The sequence below is a fragment of the Pinus tabuliformis genome, chromosome 8 (assembly GCF_031772625.1).
Source record: "Pinus tabuliformis cultivar Carrire ecotype Pingquan chromosome 8, CPIR1, whole genome shotgun sequence".
NCBI classification, from domain to species: domain Eukaryota; kingdom Viridiplantae; phylum Streptophyta; class Pinopsida; order Pinales; family Pinaceae; genus Pinus; species Pinus tabuliformis.
Genome location: NC_142294.1, coordinates 927,283,961 through 927,300,493, shown reverse-complemented (window position 1 = coordinate 927,300,493; position 16,533 = coordinate 927,283,961). Strand labels below are relative to the sequence as shown.

Genomic DNA, 16,533 nt, shown 5'->3' with positions numbered 1-16,533 from the left:
CTCTACGAAATAACTAATATGTTCACCGGGCACCCTTTACTGCCTATTGCTACTGCTCTATCACAAAACCCAGAACTGGAAATTGATCTGTTGTCTACCTACAATTCATACTACCTAGATAGGCCTCCGCAGACCTAGAATTTTGTCCCTATAAACTGCACAAATCTCGCTTTCTTCGCTTCTAGAGCCTTTGATCTAATCTTTGTTTCTTTGATACCATGTGAAAATTACTTGAATGCAATTACTCCTCTAATTGTTCACAATTTATTTTTCATCTGAATTATTATTTGGCAAATAATGATAAATTTACTTTTGCATTCTTCATAATAAAAACATTTTGGAAATATAAAATACGAAACTGAGAAATAGATGCACACACAAAAAAATATAACACCAGTATTTTTGGACAATTATCCCTATATAAACCCCGAAGGGAAAACCTGTGCAGCAGATGAGGGTTTTATTATTTCTTCAACAAATTCAAGAGTACAATGATATGCTTGCCAATCTGGCAAACCTTCGCCAATCGTCTCCTAGAAAAATAATATGGAAGACACCCTTGTCTCACTCCACAACTAATCTGACACTCTGGCAAACTCACACTTCTTCTATTGCTCACTCTACAATCCAGAAATACGCACTGCCTACGCAGATAAAACCATACAGTGCCAGACATAGCTCCAGGCAAGTCGTATAGCCTCCCTCTACCTTTGAAACCCACTACACTACCTCCAAGACACTAATCTGGCAACTCGCAACTCGCAACTAAAATGTGACTCCACTAGCAACTCGCATTGGGTAAACTAGCTAACTTGCACTATTGTATTTGGCCTCCTCTTTCCTGTCTCCCGAACACTTGAAAATGCTAAGGAAATTTCCTTTGGACACCTGCTCCTGAATCTTTGATGATCCCTCGCTCTGATGCTTTCCCTAACTTCAATTGCACCCTTGTTGAATACCTGCGACTAGATAGTCGAACAACTCAACTCATACACTGTGTATCCCTAATCCCTTCGACTTGCTCTTATAATCTCTCATTGGAGTCTCAACGGCCACGATTACATCTCAACCAACGGTTAAGATCATCTTGACTTCATACATGGAGATCTTTAGAGCAAAATCGACCTCTTTAGTTAATACGTTTTAATTAACCACTTTTCCTAAGTGAGACTTAGGAAATATTGTAATGATGGCTAATTAAGTTAATTAAGGCATCTCCAAGTCTTTTCTCTCGAAACCTTTTCTAGGTTCCGAAGATCTCATGTTCCTTTGACTCCTAGACACAATCTGAGACTAGAACACTTGTTTGTTGCTACCAAATACAAAAACTAACAGAGAGGAGGACGACCACGCATGGGAACCCTTCTCAATCCCATTACATGTTGCGAGCCCTGAGTTCGGACGCCAAAACCTGGCTTGATCTGAGTTCGCAACTAAAGCATTTGTTTAAAGGTGATAAGATTTGTGCACTGTGTGAGATATTTATCCCTGGATTTAAATTGATGGCTTTAGTTGGCCCTCTCTACTATTGCTCGCATGTGTTGAGGGAGGTGGGGTTATTTCTATGGCAAAGGAACATAGCACCCATGCATTTGAGTTTGATTGGTCTCCCTGAAACTATTGTTGTTTATTGGCACAACTTTGAAGAGAATTGTTGTCTATGATTTAATTGGAAAAGGGCGATTTTTTACTATGAGAGAAGATACAATGATCTCTCAAGCTCGAAATGTCTCTCTGCATGTCCATGAAGTTTTAGTTTATCTATGTTTTGTTCAAGGAAATTTAATTAGCAGTGCGGCTCAGGTTTGGGAGTGCACGTACATGCACATCAGTTTGACTTCACACTTGATTGGCAATGGGGAGAGTTCAATGTATGAGGACCATTGCAAATTATACAACATTGTAATCTTGGGAATCTTTGATCTTTATCAGTTGGTTAGTGGCATCTTAATATGTGGCTTTGCTCATGCTCAAGGTCCTCTTCTACGCCTATCAGTCCTTTGTTGAGCCCTTTTGTTCTCATTACCTCTCTCCCTAGTGTAGGGATTCCTCTCTCCCTTGAGCTCTTCGCATTGATTGGTTCTTCGATGGCCTGTGTAACCCTGGGCCTGCATTCAACCATATCTCCTTTGTTCCTCCCTATCGGGAGTGGTCGTGTTGCTTCACCCCCTGTGGTGTTGACGTTTGGCCTGGATTTTTCGTTCACTCTTGCATGTCCTCAGATCCACTTGTGTCTGGTTCTCTCTAACATTTGGATTATCCTCTTCTGCTACTTAATCACGTCACCCTAGAGCAATAAACTCCAATCCCCTGAGGGTACCTTTGACTGTAACAAGTGCTCCCATCAAATTGAAGCCTTACAACAAGAGTATTTAGATATAAACTAGAAAAGACACCAATAAATGACCATCTGCATCTACATCATGGAGGAGATCCAGTCTCTCAAAGACAAAATTGCCCACCAAGATGACGAAATTGATGCACTGTGTAAGCAGCGAAAAAACCTAGAGTTGATGTTCAAGCCAAGCTAAAATCAGAATTCCTCAAGCACAGCATCAAGTTGCCCCACTGAAAAAGTGCAAATTGACCTCAACTAGCCTCCAACTGAAGCTCTCTCTTTATCACTAATGATCTCTTAATGTAAATGTGTTTTGTTACTTGGCCAATTTTATAAAGTCTATGTATATCGACATTTTGTTGTAGTCAGATTTCATTGTTGGCCTTTTTGACACTCCTAATAGTCTCCTCTGGAAGGATACTTTGAGAATAAGGATATTTTGAGCATAAGCATCGAACAACTTACAAAATAAACAAATTTAAACCAATGTTATTTTCGAAAACATTTACAATATATCAATAGACTTCCATCCTTCAAATATCTTATTGATAGAATTGACAATCTTATTAATGGGTCTATTTATATGCTTTCAAAACAAAAGCATGTCCAAAAAAGGTTGACTTATTATATATGTAATATATAAATTAATATGATAATCTGAATCATTGATTGAATATTCCTCTACTACAAATTTGGGTCTTTTCTTAATATCTACTTAAATGTAAACTATATGTTGTATTTATTTAATATTTATTTATGTTTATATCTATAATATTAGCATAGTTGGGCACCATCAATTTGCTATAATGTTGTTTTTTAGCAAACACTAAGTAGCCACATTTCAATCCTCCAAAACCTTCTAATGTTCAAATTATATTTCCTTAATTATTTTTTTTATTTGATTAAAAATGTATTGAGCAATACATCAATGTGATAGCACTTAAGATTGAGGCAACCACCAAGCACAACACATAATTATGGAAATTGTAAAGCAACTAGAATGCAGAAATTGTACCAACACATACTTACGGAATTTGTAAAGCAGCTAGAGGGCAGAAATTGTAGCATTTTCCTCTGCTAATAGTGTAATTGTTTTCTAAGCATTGCATGCATTTTGGTTTATAACGCAATTTGTTCTTTATAATTTATTGGGACTTTCCAACCATAAAAAGAAATTTTGTGGCATTTTATGAATAAAGTTGTTTTTTTTTAATAATTTTATTTTAACCATTAATATTTAAATCTACATGCAAAGTGTAGGAGGGTGTTATGTTTTAAAGATGCCTGTGAATCTTGACTGGTTGTACTTATTATTTCCTACAACCACATTCCATGTTAACTTTTTCTGTTTTTATTTTCAAGAATTGAGGACAATGGTTATTTCAACACCTATGGCAGTGAAACAACTAATAGAAAATAAATAGGAAGCTTCCAATTGATAGAGGCTTCCTCAAGCAGGCAGAAGGCATTCACCACAGACAAAGAAAACAATCAGCAGAGGTAGAATTTTATAAGTGTTATATTTTAAATATGCCTACAAATTTTGATTAATGGACTACTTTTAATCCCCACACACATTCTACATTATTTTTTTGTGTTTTTGTTTTCAGAAACCAACAGCGGTTATTACAACACCTACTGCAATGAGGCAACTAATAAAAGATAAACAGGAAGCTTCCAATCTGCAAGATTTCATCGAGCAAGCAGAAGACATGCACCACAAATAAAGAAAACAATCAACAAAGGTAGAATCTTATAAAACAATTAGCTAAACAAGAAGCTCCCAATTCGTAGACGCTTCACTCAGCAGGGAGAAGTCATTCACCACAAACAAAGAAAACAACCAGCAGAGGTAGATTTTAATAATAATCTAATTTTAAGGTCACAACCAAACCACACACCAAATTCGTGTATGTGAACCTTTTGTTTGTGGGAAAATGGACCCACCTCCACGTAGTGATTTGACTGCTAAATTATAAGAAGGCATACATACTCTACCCACTCTGATTTTGAGCCAGTACCTTATTGAGAGGAGACATCAATCAGCAAAAACTTCATCAAGCATGCAGAAAACATTCACCACAAACAAAAAAAAAAAAAAAAATATATATATATATATATGAGAAAAAGAGGTGTGAACACCAAAATCCAAAGTTGACTGAGAATAAAAACAAAGCTATACCAAACGTATGATACAAGAAGAAAAAACAAAGCCAGACAACTAGGCAGAAGAATGTAGCAAATAGTGGCCGAAGTTACGGAAAATGAGATGATCTGAATGTCGCAAGTAATGAAAGAAGTCGAGGCAAATGTGTTGATTTATTTATTTATTTTTGGTGAGAGCGAACAAAGACAACATGACAAGACATGAAAAGAGTATTGATAAGCCTTGTATGTTGATAAGATAGTGAGGAAATAAGAAATTAATATAAAATGAATCAAAAAAAGAACAGACGCTCGAAAGAGATGCAAGAGATAAAAAGGTGAAATAAATAACTGAGTCATGAGAAGCAACAAATTGCAGTTGGGAAAAATGGGTTTACCTACAAGAGCAAAAATGAGAAGCAACAAATTGCAGTTGGGAAAAATGGGTTTACCTACAAGAGCAAAATGGAGGGGAAAATATGTATGCCTACCAGAGCCAAGACGGAGGCTTTGATATCATTTGTATTGTATTTTGACGTTGTTACATGTAAATATTCAGTGTTTGGGAACCCGATATGTTATAACAGTGTTTGGGGACACGATATGTTATAACAGTTGATACAAAAATATATGATACAATACAATGATGAAAGCTGCAATCAAAAACGGTATTTAGCTCTTATTTATATTGAACAAAGACACAGGTAATGAATATATTCATGCTCATGGATAATCATAATCATTACCAAAACATTAGGTGTATTACACCTTGGATTGGATTCTGGTTATTGTTCCTGCCAAAGATGAGCGTGCCCAACTCCTTTCCATTCAACATGTTAGCAACCAAATTAGAACTCAATCTCCATGATCCCATTATCCAACTTCTCTAGGTCGTGACTATGGTCCTCAAACTTTAGGTCAACTTCACGCCTAAAGTATCTGGAGCCAAGTTCTGAATTCCTGCCGACAGTTGTTCCATTGACTTGACTATCTTCTACATGCATATTACGAGGCTCTCGCAATCGTCCTTTAATTGCTCATCTTACATATTTCTCGAAGGGTAATGGATCAGAAAGAAATTTGCTTGTAACAGATCGAGGTAGAGAAAATGATTACATAAACATTCAAAACTAAATGGAAGTGGATGGCATTTATCCATCAAAGTTAATAATATTTCACTATTTTGTTTGACGTGTATATGTGCCATCTTCGACCCTTTTTTATCATTCCCAAGATAAAATCATTAGATCTAGAAGTTAATTGCATAAATATATAATTTTCAGACACTGCCCCCCGGTAAATCACAAATAATAAATCACACTTCTATTTTTAAAATAGAGGAGAAAATTACACAAGGCAGGCCCAAATTTGATTTAAAAATGCACCATTTAAATTAGCATAGCATACAAAATCATTAGATCTAGAAGTTAATTGCATAAATATATACCTTTCAGACACAGCCCCCTGGTAAATCAAAAATAATATAGAGGAGAAAATTACATAAGGCCGGCCCAAGCTTTAAAAATGCGCCATTTAAATTAACATAGCATGCGTGTCCTCGTAGGATTCACATGGGCATCACAATGAACCAAGCGCTTGATCACCTAAAGGGGTATTTGGCCAAAGGATACTATAACAGTTCCAAACCCATGACCGTTAAAGTCTATACTTTTCAACGCACTTCTCATTCGACCATATGCGTACTTTCTAAATATGGCATGGAATTCGATTGATAACTCTCTTAAAATACTGGCTGTAATATAAGAATATGATATACAGAATAGAATGCCACTCAAATCTGTCCAACATTTGGACCATTTTCACATAGCCATAACACCCTGGAAGCAGTTTCTCACTCTCTCTTGCCTGCCTTGTTTGTTTTTCTTTTCCTTTCTTCGAGGAGTTCAACATTTGCTCTCTTTTTCGATTTGCCAATCTACACAAGGAAAACAAAAATTTAGTCATACCATGCCCACCAATCTCAAATTGTGGTGTCCGGGCTAAATTTGAAACAAGATATTACTTCTTCAAGCTAATGAAAACTAATATAATCTACTCATGAGGAAATTATCTAAGGGTTATTTTTACCTTTTGAAATGATCCATCATTTTAATAAGGGGTGAGCGCATAATAGAGAAGTGGCATGTATTGCACTTTATATAGATCCATCTTAAGTACAGATCTAACATGAGTCGAGGGGATCAAATTTCTTCCAATGATATATTTACATCAAAATATTTTACATCACATGTACATCGAGACATTTTATCACGCAAAATAAAATGGTTTTTTATTATTAATATATTTTTAAGTATATGTCAATATTAATTCTTATAAAAATATTTTATTGATAACCCACATTGAATATTTTTTTATATACAACATTAAAATGCTTTATTTTAACAATTTTTTTCTATATATAAATATATATGAAGTTGATATCTACATAAATTAGTTAACATAGATCTTCAAATAGTTTATTTAAATCTCTTGTTGAAATATTTTTGGAAAGTATAATATTTAAACATCATACTCATACATTTTTTTACTTCTATTCATTTATTTTTATCATAGCCAACATTATTTTTCTATTGAGAACATAATTTTTATTTTTTTATTTTTATTTTATGGAGCACGGATGAATGGACAAACTTACACATCACTCTCATACTGGGTTGTAGAATGAGTCTCTCAGCTCAATGATGGTGGAAATTCTAACCCAACGCATCATAGTGTCGATGCCCAAATTGATTGATATTTGATATGAAGCCAGTACCCCACTCTCTCTTGAAACATTCCATACCATATACTACTCTTTCCCCACAAATCTAAGTTTTGCGCTGCCCATTGATCTATCACACTGACCACAAACTTACACATCACTCTCATACTGGTTTGTAGAATGAGTCTCTCGGCTCAATGATGATGGAAATTCTAACCCAACACATCATAGTGTCAATGCTCAAATTGATTGATATTTTATGAAGCTAGCACCCCACTCTCTTTTGAAACATTCCATACCATATACTACTCTTTCCCCCAAATCTAAGTTTTGCACTGCCCATTGACCTATAGCAGTGACCACTCCAAGACTTTCCCTACACATTGATATATAATTGTTTATCTATGCAAAATCATTTTATCCACAGAAAATTTGATTTCTCATTAAAGAAACAAAAACTAGAGCCAAAGCCAGTGTTCCACCAAGTTTCTGGCACGTGGGGATGGGGGAGCGGGGATACGAAAGAGCAGTGTATGCAAAAGCTCCCCACCAATTTTTAGGAAACGTAGGGGGACGTCACGGTCTTTAACACAAGGGACCCCAACAAAAATAGTAAAATAAAAATACTACAAGTTATAAATATATCATTGAAATTTTATAATTCAATTGTCTTTATCATTATATAACACTTACATCATGAAGGATAAATCTATGAATCATATAACTGAAACAAATTTAAATGAAAAGCGTGATACAATCATACATGTAACTGTAACAATGTACAACGAAAATAAAAGTTTAAACCATATTGAAGTTCCAACTGTGAATACTGAATATTGAAATAAAAGTAAAGTCTGATACATCAAGATTCAATTTTTTATAGAGCCGAGTCTAATATATCAATATTCAAAACAAACTGAAGTCTACAACTGAAGTTTGAAATAGAAACGCACATAACATAAGAACATATCAAATGACAAATGAGCATAATTACTCAAGTTAATGCCCCACTAATCTCTGCATCCAGTTGTTGCATGAATAAATCAAGATCAACCATGTCACCATCTAAATCAGAATCACTTGCATTCTCAAACATACTAAGTGGCACACCAACCAACCCCTTGTGTGTCTCATCAAGTCCCTCCTCCATATCTACCTGTACATCATCCTCTGGATCAACATCTCATTGTGTTGTTGGTCCCTTCAAATACTCGGGTATCTTCATATGCTCAATACATAGGGCATTGTGCAGAGTAACTAACTTTTTCGTTTTTCTAGAGGTAAGCTTGTTCCTCTTGATAAAGTCAATGAAGCTATATGTGGACCAATTCCTCTCTGCTACAGAGGAACTAGCAATCTGAGACAACAAACGCATAGGTAGATGTTTGAGCTCTGGAGCACCATCCCCATACATCCTCCACCAACCACCACCAACCAAATCAGTGCATCTTGGGCTAGATCTATGTGATCTACCCGAGCACCACGTCTGTTGAAGGGGCCACTAAGAGATGCAAACGGAACAAATTGTCTTCAAAGTTTTGCCCCCTCCTCATTTTACATCTTTGCAATTGCATCTAAAAAGTTATTATTTACCTTAGGATCATCACTAGGACTCTCCCAGGGCTTTGACTTTATTAAAATTATTTGACCTCAATTTTTTGGGAAACGAAGGAAACGTTTCCTTTTTGGAAGGAAACAACTCCCTTTGGAGTTTCTGTGCATTTCCTTCTTTGGGGAGCATCGTGAAATGGCCCCCAATCGTCCCATCTCCAGAGCGCAAGGTAGCGAGGAATCACAATTCCCAGGTGGGGGGATGTGTCCCCGTACAGCACTAGCCAAAGCCCATCGGGGACAACTCAACTGGCAACCGACGTGTTATGAAGTATTATGTAAAATTGTGAGATTTCAGGTTCAAATCCCCTGAGATTTCAGGTAAAAAAACAACAACAAAAACAAAACCAAAAAAATGAGCAAAAAACAAAAACTAGAGCTCTCGAGCACCATCCCCATACATCCTCCACCAACCACCACCAACCAATCAGTGCATCTTGGGCTAGATCTATGCGATCTACCCGAGCACCATGTCTATTGAAGGGGCCACTAAGAGATGCAAACTGAACAAATTGTTTTTGAAGTTTTGCCCCCTCCTCATTTTACATATTTGCAATTCCATCTAGGAAGTCATTATTTACCTTAAGATCATCTATAGGAGCCACTCTCCTAGGCCTTTGACTTAATTAAAATTAGTTGACCTCAATTTTTTGGGAAACGAAGGAAACGTTTCCTTTTTGGGAGGAAACAACGCCCTTTGGAGTTTCTATGCATTTCCTTTTTTGGGGAGCATCGTGAAATAGCCCCCAGTCGTCCCCATGTCTCCGGAGCGCAAGGTAGCGAGGAATCACGATTCCCAGGTGGGGGGATGTGTCCCCGTGCAACACTAGCCAAAGCCCACCGTGGGCAACTCAATTGGCAATCAACATGTTATGAAGTATTATGTAAAATTGTGAGATTTCAGGTTCAAATCCCCTGAGATTTCAGGTAAAAAAACAACAACAACAACAAAACCAAAAAAACTAAAGAGCAAAGCACAAAAACTAGAGCCATTGTTTCTCTTTCAAGCATACAAACAAATCTTAATATCAGTCATGTCTTCTTGTTGCTGGCACGGTTTTTCTTTCAGAATTACAGATAAAGCTTCCTTGTTGCAAACAATTATTGATCCGAAGAAAATCAGTTTTGTGACAAGAAGCTTGCAAGTTAGTATGCTTTTACTAGAGCTGATACTAGTGTACATATAGGCTTTTAGTTCTAGTTATTTGAGATCATCACAATTAGTTGAGCATAACTCCAATAAAGAAGAAAATAATTCCACCGTTAACAGATATGCAATACAATGTTGTCAGATCTCATTGTTTTCATGGGTGCAGTTCTAACTTCTAAGGCAAGACCTAAGATTTTGACATGCTGATAAAAGATCTAAGTGTTGAATAGTGAATCTAATGATTGATAAGGCCAGAATTCAATTGTTTCAATAATGTAGATTACTCATTGATATTCATCGCATAATCGGTATATAGTATATACCTTGAGCTGTGTACACCTGTCTCTTCTGTTGTAGAAACTTTGAAGTCACTCAAATTTTCAATGAAGACGAGCAATATATTGCCCAAGACATGATAAATATGCAACCGCTGATGTTAGTATGCTTTCTAGACCTAATAGTAGTATATAGACTTTTCGTTCTAGTTCTTCAAGATCATCAGAGTTAGTTGAGCACAAACTCCAATAACTAACTGCATTGTTAAAAAATACACCATACAATATCCTCAAATCTAATGGCACTCAAGAGTCCATTTCTAAGTTTCTGACTTCTAACGCAACACACGATTTTCACACCAACACAAGATCAAAGTGTTGAATGGTGAATCTCATTATTATTAAGGCAAGAATTCAACTGTATGAATGGCGCAGATTACTTGTGAATAATAAGGCATAATATATTGAGCTTAACTCTGCACCTGTTTCTTCTGCATTACGGAAGATTTGAAGTCAATCAGGTTTACAATGAAGTTGAGAGATATAAAGCACACGTGACCAAGACAAGGTAAAGATGCACCACCTGATTGAGAAGTACCACCATGGAGTTGATGGGGCAGAGGTCACGAGGAATATATAATGATGGACAGGACAGGGATTATCATCACCAGTCAAATCCATGATTAAAAAAAGAAAGAAAGAAATTATGTCGTTTATTTTTTGGATAGATGCTTCTTGTCAACAAGAGAAAATGGACTTGTAAATACTAAAACCAATCCTTTGAGTAAGCTACCGCAGCAAGAGAAGATTTATCCCACAAAATTTAGCAAAGATTTAAATATATTGAGCTTAACTCTGCACCTGTTTCTTCTGCATTATGGAAGATTTGAAGTCAATCAGGTTTACAATGAAGTTGAGAGATATAAAGCACACATGACCAAGACAGGGTAAAGATGCAACAACTGATTGAGAAGTACCACCATGGAGGTGATGGGGCAGAGGTCACAAAGAATATATAATGATGGACAGGATAGGGATTATCATCACCAATCAAATCCATGATTAAAAAGGAAAGAAAGAAATTATGTCGTTTATTTTTTGGATAGATGCTTCTGGTCAACAAGAGAAAATGGACTTGTAAATACTAAAACCAATCCTTTGAGTAAGCTACCACAGCAAGAGAAGATTTATCCCACAAAATTTGGCAAAGATTTGCAACTGGACAATCTAAATACATGGAATGAAAATCCAGCATATATACATCACTCTTGTAACAAAGCAATCCACACTTCTACTAGTAAGTCCCCATTTGAAACTTGTTTTGGATTTTTACCACCATTACCTTTGGATATTGCATATGGACAAGAAGGAAAAGTGAGGAGGTAACTTATAAGGGATGCCTTAAGGGCAAAGAAACTTGTGGAGAAGAACAGGGAAATCCATCTCTACAGGAACAGGAGACACTACAAAAGTAACAAGAAAAGTACAAGGCCATGCATGATCAGCATAGAATAGCGAAGTCATTCAAAGTGGGAGACAAACAATGATTACAATCGAACAAGGAGAGGCTACAGGGTCCTTGTAAGAAAATCAAGCCTCTACAATATGGTACCTAAACTAGAAAAGATGGTAGATAACACCTATAGACTGTTGATGTGAGTAGCATCAGAAGGTCTTCTACAATTGTTTGTGCCTTAGCATGTGGAAGACATTATTTGCCTCTTCTAGTGATTTATGTCTTGTTTCCTAAGTTTAACTTAGGAAAAGTACAATAATTTAAGTCAATTAATTATTGTGGACTACTGGTAATTTTATAAGGATAAATAATTTAATTATTTAAGTGACTTAGAAATAATCTCAATCGTTGATCTTCAAGATGTTTCTAGAATGAAGATTCAAGATGTTTCTAGAGGGGGAGATTAGGGCTACATATTTGGACTCAATGAAGATTATGAATGGAGGCTGGATATGGACATGAAGACACAACAAAGAGCACAAGAGTGTGTGAGTGAGTCATCACGAGAGAGAAATTTTCTCTGTAGTGTGAATTTCCCAATGACCAATGCGCAAACAAGGATAAGTGTGAGTGGGGTTTAGCGAATACAGGAGGGTTGAGTTGCCGGAAAGAGATCAAGTTTGTCTAGAGGAGGCCTAGTTGCTAGAGTGTTGGGGTTTCTCCAATGCGCATTAGTGGCAAGGTGCAGATCGAGTTGTTGCAGGGCGCAGATCTAATTGTTGGAGGTTGATTTTTCAGAGCGACTTCATCTGGAGGCAAATTTCCTTGAGGTCGATTTAGCTGGGCCGAATTCATTCTGAGGGATGAGTTGCATGTTCCATATTGTATTTTTCCTTGTATCTATGTGGGTCGAAAAACTCAGATTTTCTAGGTAAAGAAATAATGGATAATCTTAAATCACTAATGTTACCATTCAAGTATCACAACAAACTAGTTTGCACAGCGGAACAATAAATAGTAGTAAATCAACACCTGCACAAATATAGACAACATTTTTACAAATTTTAACTGCCCAACTTCATTATATTAACAAATTGATAACACAACAGTCTAAGGCTCTCGTATCAGGAATAATGGCCCTCATACATCTACTTGATACAAAGATAAGCAACTAGGGTTTGTTGTCAGTCACTTCGACAATCAATCTACCCTGAACAAGATACAATGACTGCCTAGTTGATGTAGTCGACTAAACAGTTGCCTTGGTCGTACCCTAAACACACATGCTCAGTCCTTTGTCCCCAATCTGCAACAACTCCAACTTGCCCTTATCAATGAACCAGATCCATTAGGTCACTGAACACAGCTCCACCTGCTATCTAGTTGATCATTAGTCCTTCAATGTATCAACACATTGAGAGTCTTGTCGAGTTGTTCAACTTTGTTTGTGAACAATTCTCAACTGCCCACTGCTACTGCTCAGCTCCTTTGGGTCTTCTTGCCCAACTAGTTGCTCCTTTGTCCTTCAAGGACACAACTCTTGGGGATTTTTTTCCCACTAGCGTGTTCCTGTGATACCTGATGAAGACACACTTAGGGCACGAAGGGTTGCCACCTATCACTGTCAAACGTCCTTCTCCAAAAACAAACTTGGGCTATGCTCCATTGACCTCATTTCCTTGTCCTTCAAGAATCAATATTGAGTTCACGTCAAATCTACCTCTCCTAGCAGCGCATTTGTCCTTCAATGACCTACCTCTCCCAAACAAGTGTTCATTTGGTTGCTCCACCAATTGTCCAAACTGGACCTTTGTCGTACCCTAAATACACATGCCTGGTCCTTTGTCCCCGATCTGCAACAACTCCAACTTGCCTTTATCAATGAACCAAATCCATTAGGTCACTGAACACGGCTCTACCTGCTCTCTAGTTGATTGTTAGTCTTTGTGTATCAACACATCGAGACTCTTGTCGAGTTGTTCAACTTTGTTTGTGAACAATTCTCAACTACCCACTGCTACTGCTCAGCTCCTTTGGGTCTTCTTGCCCAACTAGATGCTCCTTTGTCCTTCAAGGACACAACTCTTAGGGACATTTCTCATGTGTTCTAGCCTCTACACAAAATTTCAAAGCTAGCACATTTGATGCTACCCAAAATCAACACTCCCCCTTAGCAAGGAATGTGCCCTACCAATACTTCCCAACAGAAGCATCACACCAATCCACGACATCGGTCCTCTATGTTGTTGATGCTCGGCCTACTGCCCCTCATCCACTACGTTGTTGCAACGTGTACTGCTGCCCATGACACTGTAACTGTCATTGCTACATCTGTAATGCGTTTCCCTCTGAATATGTTGCATCATGTTGCCCATATCACTGCCATTGTTAACTGCTACGCTACAACTCCTTATATTATCCCCTTCTGCTACTGAAACGGATTCTTCACCATCCCCATCTTCTCCCTGAAGTAAACAAACTTTGTTCTTCCTAGGGCCTTGGTGAGAATGTCTGCCACCTGTTCTCCTGTTGGAGTGTACCTCAACTGTACTTCCCCTCGTTGGACACAGTCTCTGATAAAGTGACACCTGATATCAATGTGCTTCGACCGATCATGAAAGACTAGATTCTCAGAGAGCTTGATGCAACTCTGATTATCACACAAAATATTGGTCGCTTCCATCTTTCTCCTAAATAGATTCACAAGCAATTTCCTAAGCCATATGGCTTCGCACGAAGTTGTGCTAGCTGCCATATATTTAGCTTCAGCTGAGCTCAGAGCCATGGATTTTTGTTTCCTACTACACCAAGAGGTCATTCCTGATCCAATGTTGAAACAATACCTAGTGGTACTTTTCCGATCTACTAAACTTCCAGCCCAATCTATGTCAGTGAACCCACTCAACCTGATGTCATTGCCTTGGGTGTACATTAGTCCATGGTCGATTGTTCCTCATATATATCTGAGAACATGCTTGGTTGCTACCCAGTGCGCCCTCTTTGGTTCTACCATGAACTGACTGAGGGTGTTGACAACGTAACAAATGTCCGGCCTAGTATGGACCAGATACATCAAGGGCCCTATGAGCTGCCTGTACAAGGTGGGATCGACTTCCTTATCTTCGGATGCATCAATCTTCTTCCAGTTGGTGATCAGAGAAGCCATAGGTCTACAGTCCTACACTCTGAACCTTTTCAAAATCTTTGTAGTGTATCTCCCTTAGCCAAAGAAAATTTCACCCTTCTACTGCCAAACTTCCAACCCTAGGAAATAATGCATTTGTCCCAAATCCTTCATGTCGAATTTTGTGGCTAGGTTCTCCTTGCAATCTTTGATGAGCCTGGATGATCTTGTTAAAAAGAGATCATCCACATATAAAAGCAGGATTAGAGGCTCAATCTCTACAACAAGATAACAGAGGTTAGGATCCGTGTCACTCTTGACGAATCTCATCTTCTACAAGTAGCCATCAATTCGATTGTACCATGCTCTAGGTGCCTATTTAAGCCCATACAGAGCTTTCTTCAATCTGCATACATGATGTTTCATCTCATGTGTCTCAAAACCCTCTAGCTGTTCAATGTATACTTCTTCTTCTATCACCTCGTTCAAGAACGTCGTCTTGACATCCATCTGGTGAATCTCCCACCTCATCTAAGTTGCAAGGGATATCACGAATCTAATAGAAGTATACCTAGCTATTGGGGCGAAAGTTTCTTCATAGTCTATCCCTTCCTTTTGAGTAAACCCCTTAGCCACAAACCTGGCTTTGTATTTTTCTACACTACCATTTGCAGCATATTTGACTTTGTAGAGCCATCTTGACCCCACAACTAACTTGTCCTAAGGCCTAGGTACCACTTCCCAGATGTCATTGACCATTATGGCACTGCATTCCTCTACCATAGCATCTACCCATACTTGATGTTGAACAGCCTCCTGAAAACTAGAGGGTTCTCCAACCTGAGCCACCAAGGCTTGGTATCTGTCTAGCTGTCTACACTCCTTTTTTTCGTTCCTGGGCGCCCCGACAAAATCCTCTGCGTCTCGTAGTATATGTCGAAGTTCTTGGCTCGTTCTACCATTGTTAGTGGGTATATCTATCTGCTCCTCTTCTTGAGGCTCCACCTCTGGAGTTTTGACTTTAAGAGAAATACTAGCGCTTGTTTCTGTTGGTCGAAATGGCTGGACCAACGGATCATCCTTTGACTACGCTTAGGAAGGCATTTCTCAGGATTTTCTGAAAGCTCTGTCCTCCATGAACTTTACATCCCGTCGAATTACGATCTTCCTATTCCCCGAAAGATAGACTTTATATGCCTTAGCATTCTCACTATATCCTACAAGATATCCTTTCTCTGCAATCTAATCCAATTTCTTCCTCTTTTCTTCGGGTACATGGCAGTATGCCAAACTCCCAAATATCCTGAAATGACTCACCTTAGGCTTCTTACCGATGAAGACACTCTCTGGAGTAATCTTACCTAATGCCCTGTGAGGAGTCTTGTTCTGGATATACATTGTCATGTTGCATGCTTCTGCCCATAGAAACTTGGGCATATCTTGATCATACAACATTGCCCTAGTTGCTTCAACAATAGTCTGGTTCTTCCTTTCTGCTACTCCATTCTGCTCCGGATTATAGGGGGTCGTCCACTCTCTTATGATGTCTTCCCTTGCACAAAAATCAATTAAGTCCTTGTCAATGTATTCTCCATCATTGTCTGAGCGCAATATCTTTATCTTCTTGCTTGTCAGATTCTCAACTGGAGCCTTGAACTCTTTGAATCGACCAAAAACCTCATCCTTGGTTTTTAGAAAGTAGATCCAAGTCT

General features: G+C 37.9%; 1 protein-coding gene across 1 annotated transcript in view; it reads right to left on the bottom strand.

Moving 5' to 3' along the window:
- Window positions 1-5,914: 5,914 nt before the first annotated feature.
- LOC149238555 (pescadillo homolog) overlaps window positions 5,915-16,533 on the bottom strand; it is a 190,108-nt gene continuing 179,489 nt past the window's right edge. Inside the window, exon 13 of the mRNA XM_089369605.1 lies at window positions 5,915-6,419. Within this exon, the coding sequence (XP_089225731.1) occupies window positions 6,336-6,419 (84 nt within the window). The 3' untranslated portion in view covers window positions 5,915-6,335. The remainder of the gene's footprint in view (window positions 6,420-16,533) is intronic.